This window comes from Stomoxys calcitrans, chromosome 3 (genome assembly GCF_963082655.1).
Source record: "Stomoxys calcitrans chromosome 3, idStoCalc2.1, whole genome shotgun sequence".
NCBI lineage: Eukaryota > Metazoa > Arthropoda > Insecta > Diptera > Muscidae > Stomoxys > Stomoxys calcitrans.
The window spans coordinates 171,306,744-171,324,620 of NC_081554.1; the positions used below are offsets into that span (position 1 = coordinate 171,306,744).

The 17,877-nt window shown below is 39.0% G+C and overlaps 2 protein-coding genes across 2 annotated transcripts; both read left to right on the top strand.

Moving 5' to 3' along the window:
• The first annotated feature begins 908 nt into the window (after positions 1-908).
• On the top strand, positions 909-7,986 carry LOC106089922 (uncharacterized). Its single transcript, XM_013255912.2, has 4 exons — positions 909-1,064; positions 1,127-1,316; positions 2,499-3,041; positions 7,127-7,986. Exons 1-4 carry the CDS (start codon positions 1,033-1,035, stop codon positions 7,757-7,759), a joined length of 1,398 nt encoding a protein of 465 aa, XP_013111366.2. The 5' UTR covers positions 909-1,032; the 3' UTR covers positions 7,760-7,986.
• Positions 7,987-10,309: 2,323 nt separating this feature from the next.
• On the top strand, positions 10,310-15,828 carry LOC106089916 (uncharacterized). Its single transcript, XM_013255901.2, has 3 exons — positions 10,310-10,511; positions 14,340-14,523; positions 14,588-15,828. The coding sequence occupies exons 1-3, from the start codon at positions 10,498-10,500 to the stop codon at positions 15,305-15,307; spliced, it is 918 nt and encodes a 305-aa protein (XP_013111355.2). The 5' UTR covers positions 10,310-10,497; the 3' UTR covers positions 15,308-15,828.
• The last annotated feature ends 2,049 nt before the right edge of the window (positions 15,829-17,877 follow it).

The following is a 17,877-nucleotide window of genomic DNA, read 5'->3' on the forward strand; positions in this document are numbered from 1 at the left end:
GAACAATGTGACTTGTACTTATTAGACCAGTCAATATCCGTGTCGAATTTGACCCAAATCGGACCATATTTTGATAAAGCTGATATGTGGGCATAAATTATTCATTTTTCACCGGATTTTGACGTAAGGTTCGTCAAAAAAGTTCGGCTTGTCGTACTTACCGCCTTTTTACTTGTTTCACTTTGTGCATGTCGAATTTAATTTTTCGCCTGCACATACGTAATTCAATGTTTTCATTTTCACATGCCAAGACGGATTTAAAAAGGTGGTCTCACGCGAACAGCCGTTAACAGATGCCCAGGTGTGACGGTATTAAGATGACAGCTTTATGTTTGCATTCTATATGTTGTTATCTTCTTTCTCGCATATTCTCTGCTCATATACGCTCACATATACACACGTGTGTTGGCAAAAGTACGATCAGCTTGATGACAAGATTGCGGACCAGGTAGTATACCGTAAACAGCTGAGTACAATTTTTTCTCGCGAAGTACACTATCTGTCAACGAGTTTTGGTTGTATGTGTGTATTATAGTTAAGAACGTTACATATACAAACAACGGAAAATGGCGCGAACTTATAACGTACTTACAATCAGAGTTGTACTTATCTCTGATTTTGACAGATAGTGCTCTCAACATTTTGTTGTTGGGCAACTGCCACTATCTGTAAAAGAATATATCTTGGATTGCACCATATGATTTGTGTTTTTTGTACAAATGATACTACCTTTAATTGTTTCGCCATGCCTGGCAACCTAGCAAAGCAAAACTTGTATCTCTGTCCAGCTTTTTTTTCTGTGCAGCTTTCTTTTCGACTATTCGACTTCACAATCGATTATTCAACTTTTTAACCATTGAAAGTCGGCTTCGTCTTTTTTTACATAAAAAGTCGATTAATCGATTAGTCTAAAGTCGACTTTGGGATCCCTATCGTGTTTCATAGTCGCTGCTGCAGTACTAAATGGGCAAATGGTCTGTAATCAAAACAATAAAGTTAAAACATTAAAACATTGATTGAAATCAATCTGATATGGAAAATTATAACAACAAAATGTTCAAGAGGTAAAACTTAAATGCTAAGGTCCAATTGTTCTCTTATTGTATATCTTGCCACCTTTAAGCAGATGTGTAAAGAAAACTTCCAGTGAGCAATTTGATTTGCTGAAGTTAGAGATGTCCAAACATCCCGCTGCTGCCATAGGTGGTTATGGATCAGGGACAGAGCGCAGTAAAGTTGATGCTGAGTGGAGGGAAATTGTGGAAAAGCTAAATGCAATTGGACCGCCACATCGAACTATGACCGAATGGAAAAAGGTAAGAGCATCAATAGTAGCAGGGGAAAGAGGAGAAGTGAGTGAGACATGGTTGCTTGTGACGAAGTGGTTGCTGAATGTGTAATTGGCCGGGGAGTTGTTTGTTGATGATGATAATGTAGTAGTTGTTGTTGTTTTTGTGTGCTATGCGTGCGTGCTGTTGCTGGCAATGTGCGTGTTTGTTAGCCTTTTTTTTTGTTTCATTTGGTTTTTTCAATCTACCTTTGTAGTCACGTTTCGTTCATGTCACGTCACGAAATATTTAAGCGTTTCAAGTTTTATTTTTGAAATCGTGATAAACCACAGAGGTTCATTAGTATACACGTTTATAACATACATACACACTTTCGTGCATTTTGTTATGAATCCATGGTAGATTTAATTATTACCACCTAATGTCGCAGGCATGCATTAGAATCGTGATGGTGAGTTAGCCACTTTAATTTGTATCACATTTATGGGTATAAGATTATTTGATATAATTTTAGTGATAGGGAAATGTCTATTGAAGATTGCAATTTGGGGTGGGTATTATAGATGATAATTTTTATAGGCCAAGGAACTTGCCCCCTCCACCCACGCATTAGGTCTAGAAGCGTTAGGTCGATGTAAGAAAAATCTGGCCAATAATAAATAATTAATTGAAAAGTCCAAAGGTGTAATCCCATGCCGACCATAGAGCCCCAAACTCGAAAATCACATCTCGAGCCTACTAGAAATTGCGCATCTAGTTGTATTGTAATCAAATTCGGGACATACTGTTTAAAGACTGGCCCACTTTGATCCCTAACGTGAAAGATCTCGGTCTCTCATGTAGATGGACGAGATAAGTGTTCTGGCTTAAACCTTAAAAAAGTCATTTTGACAGGCCTGAATGTTAGCAGTTGGCTTACCTTTGCGCCTCACCGATCTTCCAACGCTTTATAATCATTTAGCAAGGGTTGTTTTTGCTGTTTAAGCAGTGTGTTGTAGGATGAAGGATTTCATGGGCTCAATACGGTACTTACAACCAGTTGCCATGGAATTGAGATTTCTTGTTGTGGATCTTGTTGCAAGAAATTCGAATATATCTGGAAGCGAATCTTCAGCCACATTGTTCACCACATGGGCAGCTAAAACCCATTATTTTACAATCCTTAACTTTATATCTCTAATTTTCAAATTTTCAATTCTTCTCCCTTAGGTTTGGTCCGATGTACGTTTGCGCATTAAAAAACGCCTTAGCGAAGAGTGTTCTGGCACTATTAGGAAAAAACGCAAAACCAAATTAATAAAAACCAAACAAGAATCTGAATCGGAAGAGGATTATCTTATGGAATCACTAAATGATACTAACTCGCTGTATGCCTCTCATTCCTATGACAACAATGAGGGGCAACAGCAACACAATGAAATGGAAGACATTCATGAAGCATACAACCAAACACCCCAAGTAACATATTCACATGAAGACTACAAAGATACATCGTCGTTATCTTTTCTTGAAGATCAACATCAATCAAATAGCTCGGCTCACGATGATGATCCAGCAAGGCGTAGTGGCAAGAGAACCACTACAAATGCACAATTCAAGCTTTTAAGGGCCGAGATGATAACACATCCCGCGGCGGCAATGGGTTATGTTGCTGGAACAGATCGTAGTAAAGTCGATGCCGAATGGAAGGAGATACAGCAAAAACTTAATGCCATAGGACCACCATATCGATCCTTGCCAGAGTGGAAAAAAGTAAGTGACATTTAAGAATAATTCAAAATGAAATGAAAATTGTTAAAATATTTTCTAAGAAAATTTAATTTTGACCATAATTTTGGCAGGAAATTTTGAGGAACGGCTGAACCGTTTTTTAATCAAATTTTCACAGATGATAGATTTTGAGCCCCCGGTGAAATTAGGGTACTACATTTTTTACCCGTACCCCCATTTTCAAAAACGCCAGATCTCGGAGATGGGTGCACCGATTTAAGTGAAATTTTGTATGCCACCTTAAGGGTCCCCGAAAACACGATATTGGTATAACATTTTGGGTTCAATAACCTGGAGGGACGCCCCATCCCAAAGCCCACCCGGACGGACATGTTTACGGATTGGTGGAATATGGGTATCAAACGAAAGGCATTTAAGAGTAGAGTACAAACTTGGTATACAAATTTCCACCCCCTCAAAAAAAAACCCCAACACGTCTCTCTCACCGCTTTGGGCAATATGGGTATCAAATGAAAGTTATTTGAAAGTAGTGTACAAATCTGACATAAAAATGTATTCCTTGGAGTCAGAGGGTCCTCCCCACCCCTCAACAGTATATATTTATCAATTTGGACAATATGGATATCAACCGAAAGGTGTTTAAGAGTAGAGTACGAACTTTGTATACAAATTTCGCCCCAAGTGTAGGAGAGGGGGGGGGGAGAGTCCCCCACTCCCAAATAACCCCTCAAGCGAACTCTTCCACCACTTTGGGCAATATGGGTATCAAGTGAAAGTTATTTAAAAGTAGAGTACAAATCTGACATACAAATTTATTGCTTGGTGTCTGAGGCCTCCCCTGCCTCCCCAAAACCCCCCGCAGGGCAAATTTACCAATTGAGACAATATGGATATCAAATGAAAGCTATTTAAAATAAAATATTTGAGACGCCTCCCAACCCCCTAAAACCAGCCAGCAGGGCTTATTTACTAATTGGGACAATATAGATATCAAATGAAAGGTGTTTGGAAGTTGAGTTATAAGAATTTGGTCCAAGGTATCTACGGGGTCTCCCCAACTCCAAAACCCCTTAAACGGGCGGTGAAGGTGGGAGTTGACTACGGATCTGGTATACATATTTGGAATAGAGTCTGGGATTGGCCCACCCACTAAATACCCTTCAATAGGGCGTGTAGTTCGAGCGGCATCACATGTGAATTAAAAAAAGGTCTATGTCAGTAGAGTTCGAATCTAATGTTGATATAAGGATTCAAGAATCTGGTTTACGTTCAGCAGGATATGTATATCGCGACTATAAAGGACACAAATAAATTGTCTTTTGGGTCTTAGCGTCGGGGGAAGCGACCCTCTCCTCCCAAAAAAAAAAAAAAACACCAAATTGTGATGCAGGACGACTGAGATTATATTTTACTCAATGGAAGGATGCGTCAGAGGGCAATCCCCATATCCTACCAAAAAAAAGAAGGAAAAATAATAAAATAAAAGCTCTTTGGTAGTAGAGTACGCTTTTAACCCTCAAATTGGGATAGACACAGGAGGACCTACGGATCTTTAAATCCGTACCTGAAAATCTTGATAGCCACTTTCAAATTGCTCGACTTTATAAGGCTCAAACAAAATCGTGCTCCAGTACGTTGCTGATATTATTACAGGGTTCGCCCCCTAAACTCCCTTCAAACCGGCCATGTTTGCCTACTCTGGCCATAACTTATAGGTATTTGATAGTAAAAAACGAACTTGATATCTAATTTTTAGGCCAAGTGTTTGGGGGTCGTCTCACCACAAAAACTCCCCCTAAACCAATGGCAATTGGGACCCGTAGGGTACTACATTTTTATACCCAGCATCGTAGGATAGGGGGTATATTCATTTAGTCATTCCGTTTGCAACACATCGAAATATCTAGTTCCGACCCTACATACATAAAAGGGTCTAAAGCCCATACAAGCTTTATTTTTTTAACCGATTTTGCTGAAATTCGAAACATTGAGTAGTTTTAACATAGGACCCAAATATGGTTCAGATCGGACTTTAATTAAAGGTCTGAAGACCTTTAAAGCTTTATTTTTTAACCGATGAAATTTTGAACAGTAAATAGTCTTTGTTTTCCCAACATCCGTCCCAAATATGGTTTGGATAGGACTATATTTAGATATAGGTGCCATACAGACCGATATACCGATAAGGGATCTGTAGCGAATAAAAGCTTTATTTTTTATCTGATTTCGTTAAAATTTTTAACAGTAAGTAATTTTAGGCCACCCGCCATCCGACCCAAATATGGAAAAGATCGGACTATATTTAGATACAGCTGTCATATAGACCGATGTGCCAATTAAGGTCTGAATCTCATAACAGCTTTATTCATTACCCGATTTTGTTGAAATTCGAAATACAAAATTCAACAGTGAATTTTATTTATTAGACCACTCAATATCCGTGTCGAATTTGGGTGCATAAGTTATCCAATTTTCACCGGATTGTGATGGAAGGGGGTTTTCATATATACCCGAGGTGGTGGGTATCCAAAGTTCGGCCCGGCCGAACTTAATGCCTCTTTATTTATTTTAGATTTTATCGAAATTTTGTGTGCTCTCTTATAGTAACCTAAATACAAAAATTTGATGTCCAAATTTCGGATGGGGTACCTAGGGGGGCCGCCCCACCCCAAAAACCTACCAATTATATATATTGACCAATCACGACAATATGGGACTCAAATGAAAGGTATTTAAGATCAGAAAACGTATCTGATATCCAATTGTCGGATCAAGTGTCACCATGGCAATATGTGACTCAAATGAAAGGTTTTTGCGAGTAGAATACGAATCTAATATCCAAATGTGGGACCAAGTTTCTGGGGGTCCATCCCTTCTCCAAAACACCACACAAGAGGACAAATTTGCGACCTTAGCAATATGGGTCTCAAATGAAAGGTTTTTGGGAGCAAGGGACGATTCTGATATAAATATTGGGGAAAAGTGTCTATGGGGCCACCCCACCCCCATAGCACCACCCAAATAGGACGTATTTGCTGACCATTGCAATATGGGGCTCAAATAAGAGGTATTTTGTAATATATCACGAATCTAAGATATATTTTCAGGGCCAACTCAATGAGTGGCCGCCCCATCTAACATCCCAACTAAAAAACTTCGAGCGAATTCATAGACCAATAAAGATCATATAGGATTGGATAAAGCCATTTATATTGTTTGGCTAACAGTGGAGTCAAACGATATACATTTACTATTTTCCATGATATGCACTTTAAGCTCTTGAATTGTCGAAAATAAATATTCAAAGGATAATTTTTTCTATATAAAGTATAATAAAAGCGTGCGGAGCGGCCCGGTTCAGCTAGTTTTCTATAAAAAAATCAATTTTTGACAAAAATTTCTATGAAAATCAAATTTTGACAAAGTTTTCTATCATAACGAAAATTTTGCAAAATTTTTTATGAAATTCGAAGAAAATTTTGATGAAAAATAAAATTGGAGGTAATATTCTACAAAAATCATATTTAAAAAAAAAATCTTAGAAAATTTAATGGCAAGGAAATTTTAACAAAACTTAATGAAACGGCGAGAGCCATTGCCGTTGTCTTAGCGTTCCAACTTCCAACAGATGCACAGAATCATGTGTGGTACGGAAGAAAGGGTAATTTACCATAGACAGAATGTCTGTCATTACACAAAAATAAATGCATTGGAAAGGGTACAGCTAATAAGCAGGGTTGTCGAGCTTGGTTAATGTGGTAATTGTATCATAGATGCGTTTTCGCAATTAAAATACGATTTAAATACAACATACCAACGAAAGGCCCTTGAAGCCATCACACCTAATGTGGTTGAAAAGTTTTCTAACCAAAGGCGAAACGCGTCCCATAGTGGTTGGTGTGTGTTGCTACCTTTGGCCTTCCTTTTCCATTTGCATCTTCGATCATTCAGCTCGCCTCGAAATAGAAACAAACAAAAAAACTTAATAACCAATAACATTTCTTTTAAAATCAATTTCTACGAAATTTTCTAAAAAAAATAAAATTTTGGATTTTTTGCAACAAAATATGATTTTCTTTTTAAATTTTTAATATTCCTTTTTTCAGGTATGGTCTGATGTACGACTTCGCATTAAACGACGCCTAAACGAAGGCGGTTATACGCAAAAAGTTCGCCATAGAAGAAGTGAAATTGAAGCTGAAGAGGATCATCTGATGGAAGCACTTACCAATTCTATATATGCACAGCGTTCAAGTTCCGACAACAGGGACTATGATGAACCAGAAATTGATCCTAATGATCCAGATAATGTGATAAATACTGCCGATGAGGATCACAATGATAATTCATACGATGATTCGGAGATGCAAAACAATCCCCTGGAAGAAGATGAAGTTCAAGATAGAAAAACATTTCACCGGCAGCTTGGTATCTTCGCTCAACATCCAAATGAATCTCATAATGATCGTCACAACAATGAAATCAGCAGTGGTAATCATATTGAAAATACCCTCTATACTTTACAATCCCAAATGGAGCAGCATAATAAATTATTGCAGCATTTATCGAAGATTTCGACAACAATGACAAGTCTAATGGAACGTCATATAGCCGTTATGGAGCGTAGAACCCAACTGATGGAGAATCAAAGCAAAGCTAATGCCTTGAACGATTATCTACGTAGGCGGCAAGAGAATCGCAGAAAGATACGCGACAAAAGGTCTTTCGAATGGTTTTGATCTTAAAACTTAATAACATTCATAAGTAGTGTTTATTTATTTTGTTATTTTATCTATTTTTACATATTTTTTTTTTACTCTATTATGTATAAATTTAGTTTTAGGGACTATATGAAAAGTGAATACGATGAGAGCATGACATAATTAAGGTGTATATTTCTCGCAAAAGTAGGATATAATGTAAAGTATAGGAATTTATTAAGAAAAATAAAAACATTTTAAACATTTTTCTTGTGAAATTCTCTCTCAGATATAGCATAAAAAAACTTCCCTCTTGTTAGTAAGTGCTACTCTATTCACGTTTAAGCTCAATAATTTTGACCTTATGCTTACTGCTGGGGGTAGGAATCCTTGGCAAGCTCTCGTTGTGAAGCAAGGACGTTCCTCGAAAATAAAATCGTTTGCTGTCCATAGCCAAGTCCAAGCGACACCTTACATCTTACACCTTAAATTCCGTAATTATAAACCTTCGATCAACGACATTATTTCAAGATTCCGGTATATCCGTGAGTCCCTTTGTATCCTGTGGAAAATGGGTTTTCATCAAAAGCCTCAAAATGTCCTCCGTTGTCTCTGCTCTCACTCCCATGTCGTCTACTAAAGTTTCAGTTTAGACATGGGTTTTTGAGAGAAACTTTTTTATCTTGGCAGTGTCACTAAAGCTATCGATCTGTTCGCAGAAAAGCTGATATAAATGAAACTTACGTATGAAAATCACTTTTCAAAATAGCACATATAATTGTTTGCTTTAAGCCTAGTACTTACTTCGACTTTTCGGCCGAACAACTGTCAAAGCGCATTGTAAAAAAAATTGTGACGAAGAAACTGCGAACACATTCCGTAGAAGTGGTATAAAAGTATAAAAAAAAGAAAATAGTAGCGACATGTCGCTGCGCCAATACGAATTTCGCTTCAATTAATTGCCAATGTAAATAAATGCTCACGAAATTGGCACCAATCAACTCTGTTTCAATGATGTTGTCTTTGTTGTTGTTTGACTTTTGTTTGTGTTCTGGCAAAGAATAGAGTCTGTCGGATTTCGCAATAATTTAATAAGCATTTTCGCTGAGAATGAAGTCAGTACACTAGGTTTTACTCTCAGAAGTCGCCAAGCTCGGGGTTGCCACATACCTAAGATTTGACCAGGTATTCCAAATAGGCCACACTAGCGTCGAGCACAGAGGTGGTAGGTCTAGACTGCAGTATGCGGTGTTTCAAGAAAGCCGAGATCTTTCACTTAGTATGCGATTTTATAAACGCATGGCAGTGAGTTCAATGTACCGAAATGACTCAATTCAGCCGTTCACCAAATTACTTTCGTCGTGAATGCCAATTTTTAAAATAAATTGTTTATTCGTATTAACGCCTGGTTATGCTCTCGTAAATGTAGAACAAATGTATCGTAAATGTAAAGAGGCAATTATGCTTATTACAAAACGTAGTATTTGACATTTCAAACAAAACAATTTTTTTTTTTTTAGGGTTGACGGTAGTAGATTGTCTGACGTCGAAGAACTTCAGGCATAACTCAAGAGCAAGTTCGAGAAGACGGCCCTCCACGCAGTGATGCGAGAAGTTGAGACGTCTCGTCAAATAAAGGAGTACGCGGTGGCGGCTTTCTCGAATATTGAGTGGGTATTTAAAAACGAGGAGATGGGTCGACAGTCACCGCCCTGAGCCGCACGGGGAGACAGAATAAGAGGGTTTCAGGAGACAGGGACTGGATTGGGGCTACACTTCGACACACATTACAATTCAGGGAGAGCTATGTGACATAACAATAGACGCAAAAGAAATTCTGGGAAGGGATTTACAGTTTTCGAAATGAGTTATTGTTGCTGATGTTGTAGCTACATTTGTATGTGGAGGTAGCGATTCTCAAGTCAAGCTCGTTTCGGTCATCGATCGCCGCGGGAACGTTATGACCATTGGTTATTAAATGACGCCAATAAATCGCCTTGTCACATCGCAAAATCTTTCACTAATCGCCCGGTAGCTCTTAGATGAGTTTCTCGTATTGGCGATAAAGACCAAACAAATTGGAGTTTAGAGTTTCAACTGATGTGGTGCTTATCATCATCACGTGTCGGGTCGAAATCAGTTTATTTTCAATCGAAATCACATTTATTATTAACAATAAATTGTAATAAATTCTACAGAAAAATAGAATAGGAGAATAGAAGTTTTCTAAACATAAATTTTTGTTTTTGAAAAGTCTTCAAACTTCAAATTTTATCACCTGACACGAAAACGGATCGTAAAATTTTGTTTTTACTGAATTCTACATTCCGTTTACGATCGACAGACGTTCATTAATCGTTTGCATGCGATTATATAAAGCAAAACAAAACAGCTGACACGTTTCCCTACATTTACGGTATGTTTACGAGAGCATAACCAGGCCATTAATCTTGCATTGCTTATGCCTTCTTAACGCCATACCGCTCTCACTGAGCTCTGTTAATAAAAAAAACGCAGCCTTCAATGTGCCTGGCAACCATGCAACCATTTGACAGTAGAATAAAAACAAAGCTTTGTAGTGAATGTGTCTGTGTAGTGGATGGGGGGATCTTCGTCGTTGCATTTCACGCAAATCTTAAGGGAAAACAACGAAATAAACAACCTATCAACTTGTTGTTGCACCTTCGCCAAAACAATTAAAAATAATTTTTTGCATATATTTGGTATTATTTGGTAGAATAAAAATACGCAAAAGTTCAGTTATATGCTGGAGAGCCATGAACCGAAGATCGTGAGTAGAAAAACAATGTTTTTGTGATGTTGAATTGATGAATAGATGGACGGATATACGAATAGGCATAGGTGCTATTGGTTGCGAAAAGTAATGGATTCGCTGCGTATGGTGTGAAATGTGAAATGAATCACGGTTGTAGAAATATGCACAAAATCTTAAATCTGAAAGTGATAGAGAAAACTTTTTGATTTTTAATCAGGTTAAAATTGCCTTCAGGAAGAAAGGGGGGGTTAATCAAGGAACATGAAAAGCGGAATATTTGAATTTTGATTTTATTGCGGCAGGGAAAAAAGTGAATGAATGTGACGGAGGAAGAAATATGATGCAAAACACTGTTCACTACACATTAATATTTGGAGTTTTGAGCCTTTGTACCTATGTTGCTGTTAGGTTGAAAAATATAGCACGGATTATAAACTGCAATATGCCACTATGAACACATTTCCACCATAAATGAAGGCACCTCAACCTCAGTGTACTGAACACACTGTAGAAACATCAGCAACAACACCGCAACAAGTATTATGGGAGATTGAACGAGCTCGCCTGACATCACTTTGGTCGTAGCAGTTCTTATAAATCTCACGACATACCTATTGTCCCCTCCCCTCAGACCACCTTTCCATAATAATAGATCTTCATCAAAAGAATGCATTTGAGAAGTCACTAAATGATCTTTGGAACACGAATCATTACCCATACGAAATTGGAGCTTTGAGCCAAACTCCTCAAAGTAATGTGGTGCATATTCAACCATCCTATTAAGGAACAGCGGCAAACATGCTCTCCTATTAACCAGTGCTGCACAAAAAAGGACTTCTATCCATTGCGCGATACCTCTCGTGAAAATGTAGAAGGCCCGACGATGGAGGCTCAAAATTTCTTCGATATAATGCCTTTGTACCTATGTTGCTGTTAGGTTGAAGAAAAGGGGACGGATTATAAACTGCAGTATGCCAATACGAACACTTTTGCGCTTAGACACTGGCAGAACAAATTGACGAGTTGTCAATTTTCTGAACCATAAATGAAGGCACCCCAACCTCAGTGTATAACACACTGCTGCAATATCAACAACAACACCCCAAAAAGTATTATGGCGGATTGATCGAGCTCGCCTGACATCACGTAAGTCGTAAGCCGAGCCGATGAACAGCCATCACAATTTACCGTAGGCGAAGTTACGAATGTCATCCGTGGCGCCAAATCATCTAAGGCGTTGGGCCCCGAAGGATTCTCTACATTGATGTTGAAGAATCTGGATTCACCTGGAGTTGAGTACCTTACCACTGTCCTCAACCTGTCTTTTGAACACTCTTATAGTTCCCGATGTCTGGAAAATGGGCAGAGTGATCCCGCTACCGAAGCCTGGAAAAGACCCGAATTTTTGGAAGTCGTACAGACCGATCTCCCTTCTCTCACCAGTGGCAAAGACGCTTGCGGCATTACTCCTCCCGAGCCTCGTAGGAGAATTTCCATTCGCCGAGCATCAACATAGATTTCGAAGACTGCACAGCACAACAACAACTTTGCATGCCATCACCGCACACACTTGCCGTGGCTTCAATCAGCTCAGGCCATGTGATAGGATGGTCCTCGTGGCACTGGCCGCCAGTCATTTGTGGCATTTAGGGATAAGAAGTCGAAGCACCGTAAAGTGAAACAGGAAGTTCCCCAAGGAGGTGTGATATCTCCGGCACTGTTTAACCTCTACCTATCCTCCATTCCACTCCCTCCAGACGGCATAGAGATCGTATCATATGCGGACGATTGTACGATCATGGCATCAGGCCCCCACCCATTGATGACATCTGCGATAGCTTAAACGTCTACCTCAACGAACTTGTCTCCTATTTCGCTCCAAGAAATTTTGAAGATGTACGCCACCAAATCTTCAGCCACAACAAATAAGCGTGAGGTGAATACTGAGCTGACTGTGATGGTCGATGGAGAAATGATTCCGACCATCAAGTGTCCCAAAATATTTGGCGTCACATTTGACAGCTCTTACATATTCTCCCCACATTCCACAGCAATCTGCGGAAAAGTCAAAAGTAGAAACAAGGTCCTCAAGTCACTTGCTGGCAGCACTTGGGGTGCAGCCTTGACCACGTACAAAGCAATTGGCCGGTCTGTGGTAAGTTATGCAGCGCCAGTGTGGTCTCCTCAACTTTGTGACACGCAGTGGAATAATATTCAGATCTGTCAGAATGACGCCCTCCGAACTGCGACGCGCTGTCTCCTCAGCTCTCATGTGGACCACCTCCATCAGGAGACAAAGATCCTACCAGTGCGAAGACATAACTACATGCTGTCTAAGCAATACCTTTTGGGTTGTTATCGCAGAGACCATCCAAATCATCATCTTCTTGATAGATATCCACAGCCCAGAAGCCTTAAGGTAGATCTACATGATCTAGAGCGTGAGGTTCAGCGCTACAAGAGAGAACCTCTAGATCAAGCGGGTCTAAACAACATTCATGCGGACACGGTAGCAGATTCGGTATATGGCTACCGGGTGAATGTAGTCCTTGGAGAACGACCGCCTCCCATTGCACCAGATGAAATCGACCTCCCCCGGCAATCCAGAGTAGTTCTGGCTCAATTACGTTCCGGCAGATGCAGCCGCCTCAACTCCTGTAGAGCAAGGATTGATGCCGACGTGCAAGATGTATGTCCCGATTGTAACCAGGAACCGCACAATACTGCTGTTTAACTGCCTGGCCAGACCCACTTGACTCAGACCCAGATGTGGACGCACCCCATCTTAGTCGCAGAGTTCCTGGGTCTTGACACTCAACAGAATGAAGCAGATAGAACACTATAAACTGCTACAACAACAACAACAATCAGCGTCAATCTACACGAGGAGACCGAGATCCTTAAAATTAACCATCGCAGTGAGCTTCTCTCTAAACAGTAGGTGAATCACCCACAATTCCAAATAACGGATATGTCCTTGAAGGACTTCCACCACCCATTGCAAAAATGCAAAATTTGCCCATGAACATTCCATTAAGGAACAGGGGTAAACTTCTCACATATCAATTAGTGCAGTCCGATTCAAGTTTAAGCTCAATGATAAGGGGCCTCCTTTTTATAGCCGAGTTAGAACGGCGTGCTGCAGTACCTCAAAAATGTTGCCAGCACTAGGAGGGGAAAAACACCCCTGAAAATTTTTTCTGATGGTCTCGCAAGGATTCGAACCCACGCGTTCAGCGTCATAGGCGGACATGGTAACCTCTGCGGTACATTGGCCTCCACCACCCATTGCAGTTTATGAAAAAATATCTACTTGGGAAAGCCGGAGCTACTTTTGTACAATTAAGATCCGGATGGTGTAGCAAACAAAACTTGTATTTTGACAAAAAAATTCATCAACTATTCAAACATTTTATCCCAAAACTTTAAAAAGCTTGTAACTACTCTAATATGGGTGCTAAAGTTAAAAAGGCGATAATTCGTGAATACCTCAAAAATTTGAAATTTGAGTAGAAAGTGGTGAAACTCGCAAATTTTTTTATAAAAATGCATCAAAATCCAAAATTTATATCCTTAACTTAAAATGCTTGTAACTCCTTGATTATGCGTCAAATTTAGAAAAGGGCGGTTAATCTGTGACTCCCTCAAAAACTTGAAATTTCTGAAAAGTGGCGATAATTTGTTGATTGAGTATAAATGGCTATGACTTTCCGCCTATAGGTTACCTTAAGTTATGGCTAAGCGCTTACTTTTATTGCATTCATGTGATGCGATACTTGTGCTGTAAGGTAGAATATGCTAAAAAAGTTCCCTAATTAGGTTTTCACATTTTCTTTTTTCCAGTGCACGAGGCAAAGCCTACAAAAAGACCACCAACAAGCAATATAATGTAATGATACGTGAAATCGGACATCATCTCTCAGATCCTCACAAAAGTAAAGGAGAGCATTTCCTGTTTTGGTGTGAGTTGAGAGATAAATTAAATGGGTTGGGACCACCAACACGCAACATAACCGAATGGAAAAAGGTGAGCATAATAAAAGTTTCTGCATTAGCAAAAAAAAAGATTAATTCAAACTTTTCTTTGGCAGGTTTGGAATGATTGTCAACGTAGCCGCAAACGTCGTGAACTTTTACGTTTGTCCATCAAAGAACCAAAGCAAGAGCCTCTAGATACAGATGATAACGATGGCTATGGACAAGATACCATGACACTAGAGGACGAAATGGAGGAATATCAAAATGAATCTTCACAACATTCCTATACCGATGCTGAACTAAATATGGATGATTCGGTGACATCATTTTCAATATACACACAATCGAATAATACAAACGAACAAAGTAATCAAGAAAATCAACCTTTACCATTGTCGCAGCTCAAGGAGTTGCCTTTACCGCCTCTCTACAGATGTCCACCTACATTAACATACACTGTGACAACTAAACCTCAAACGCCACATAGGCAAAATCCATCACAAACTCAACTACCTCCTCAGCCAAGGCCTTTTAATAATTTTGTTTTGTCAGCCCCCAGAACTAATGCCAGCGAGACCAATTTCAATCAAGATATTCTAAATATTTTAAAACTTCAAATGTCTCAACAAACTAAACTGCTGGAGCATATATCACAAGTCTCAAATAACATGAACCAGCTTATGGAGCGCCAGGTGGCAGCCATTGAGAGGCAGACTGTGGCTGTACGCCGCCAGGCCATTGCTATGGAGCATCATACTTTGGTTATGAATTCCTTTGTCGATATGATACGTGATAAAATGCCCAAAAATTCCAAAACCAATAGTCAAAAATGACGATGATTGGAAAACAGAACCAGTCGTACTTGGTTTGGTATATTTTTTTTGTATTGAAGACTTTCTAAGTGCTTTGTTTACCATTGACTGGTGACATTGTTATAAACATTAAATGTATTTAGATGTAGTTTAAATATTTATTACTTGCTAAGAACCTTAAAAACGAAGACATTCCAGCAAATAACGGTTGCAAGTTGAGTTGCAAGTTTTGTTTTAAATTTTTGAACTTCCCTTTTCTTTCCTTCTAATTTAGAATTATTTTAATTATCTAAATTTTTGTTAATTTATTTGCTTTTGCATAGGGAAATTTCTCAGAAGTACAATTCCGTGTATTCTGTATTTCAGGAAACTGCTGAAGACTAGGGATCATAGACTTTTTTGAAATATTTTGTATTCCATTGACTGGTGAAACTGTTCTAAGCTGTTATACATAAATCTAGACTTAAATTTCTACTTAATTTGTGGCCTCGATATTATTAATATTTATATAGTAGTTAGTTTTGATAATGTTTTATACATAGATAAAGCATGTTTTTTGCTTTTAAACTCAATTAGTATTTAACATAATTTTTTTACTATTTCAGCAATGAAATAAAAACTGTTATACCCAATCATGGTTAAACTTTACAAAAAGCTAAGCATCTTTTTTTATATAACTAACTAAATTTCCCATGAACATTCCAATGAGGAACAGGGGATACTTCTCTCGTATCAATGATTGCAGTCTAAATAATGTTTAAGCTTAACGATAAGGGGCCTTCTGTCGAGTACGAACGGCGTGCCGCATAGCGACTCCACTAGGTAGAGAAGTTTTAATATGGCTGGATACATCATAACAGTAGCCAGCATTAGCAAGAGGATAACTACAGCTGAAAAATTTGCTGATGTTCACGTAGGGATTTGACCCACTTTTTGCACTCTGCATTTTTTTGCACCGCCAAAAAAACAAGGTTTCTTTTGTTGGGGTCGGGTGGCTCGGGGCCGTTCAAAACCCGCAAAATGGGTATATAGACCAATCACGACAATATAGAGCTCAAACGAAAGGTGCTTGAGAGAAAAAAACGAATTTGATACCCAATTGAAGAGCCATATGTTTGGGGAACTGCCCCACCCAAAAAACACCTCCCTATTAAATAAAAGCTATTTAAAGTTTAAATTGATTGATTTTGGGGAAATTGATACTCATTTTCGAGGCAAAGTCCCTGGGGTGCACCACTCACTCAAACAGAATTATTTACCGATCATGCCATTATGGGGCTCATATGAAATGTTTATGAAATTAGAGCATGAAGCGTATATTTACATAAAGAGCCAAGTGTCTCTGTAAACCGGAAATATTTACTTATACGAAAGGTATTTGGGAGTGGGGTAAAAATTAACCCAGGAACCGAGAAGGGACACACTTCTCACGCATCAATGAAAGCTTTCCGATTCAAGTTTAAACCCAATGATAAGGGACTTTTTTTTATAGCCGAGTACGAATGGCGTGTCACAGTGCGATATTTCTTTAGGGGGATTCTTTTACATGATCATGCATGACCAATGTCGCCAGCATTAAGAGGGGATCACCAGGATTTGAACGCAGACGTTCAGCGTTATAGACGGACATAGTCTTCAGTGGCACGAATTCGATATACACATTCAGGGCGAAGTGTCCCAACCCTAAAAATATATTAGAGAGTATATATATATATATAACAAACTAAATTTCCCATGATCATGACCGATCTGGGCCAAATTAAAGAAGGACATCGATTGGCCTAACACAACTCACTGTCCCAAATTTTGGCAAAACCGGACAATAAATGTGCCTTTTATGGGCCCAAGACCTTAAATCGAAAGATCGGTCTATATGGCAGCTATATCCAAATTTGGACCGATTTGGGTCTAACCTACCGATCTGAGTCTAACATAACTTAATGTCCAAAAATTGTGCTAAATCTGACAATAAAAGCGCCTTTTATGGGCCCAAGACCTTAAATCGGGAGATCGGTCTATATGGCAGCTATATCCAAATTTGCTTCGATCTGGGCCGTATTGAGCAAGATTGAACAAATGTAGCTTTTACGGGCCTAAGACCCTAAATCGGCGGATCGGTCTATATGGGGGCTATATCAAGATATAGTCCGATATAGCCCATCTTCGAACTTAACCTGCTTATGAACAAAGAAAAGAATCTGTGCAAAGTTTCAGCTCAATATCTCTATTTTTAAAGACTGTAGCGTGACCCAACGACCTACATCTGTATAAGGATGTGTGCAAAATTTCAAGCGGCTAGCTTTATGCGCTCGACCGCTATCTTGATTTCGACAGACAGACGGACGGACATGAAATAATGAATAAGGACTGTTATGCTATTGGGGCTATATCAAGTTATAGTCCAGTTCGGACCATAAATGAATTGAATGCTGATAATTGTAGCAGCCATTGTGTAATATTTCAGTCCATTCGGATAAGAATTGCGCCTTGTAGGGGCTGAAGAAGCAAAATAGGGGAATCAGTTTATATGAGGGCTTTATCAAGCTATAGATTGATTCAGACCATATTGGGCACGTATATTGAAGGTCATG

Excerpts from the sequence above, each read along its gene's own strand:
- LOC106089922 (XM_013255912.2), top strand. The coding sequence starts at position 1,033 with ATGGAAAATTATAACAACAAAATGTTCAAGAG. Across the intron at positions 1,317-2,498 it reads CTATGACCGAATGGAAAAAG|GTTTGGTCCGATGTACGTTT; the intron begins GTAAGAGCATCA and ends CTTCTCCCTTAG. Across the intron at positions 3,042-7,126 it reads CCTTGCCAGAGTGGAAAAAA|GTATGGTCTGATGTACGACT; the intron begins GTAAGTGACATT and ends TCCTTTTTTCAG.
- LOC106089916 (XM_013255901.2), top strand. Across the intron at positions 14,524-14,587 it reads ACATAACCGAATGGAAAAAG|GTTTGGAATGATTGTCAACG; the intron begins GTGAGCATAATA and ends TTTCTTTGGCAG.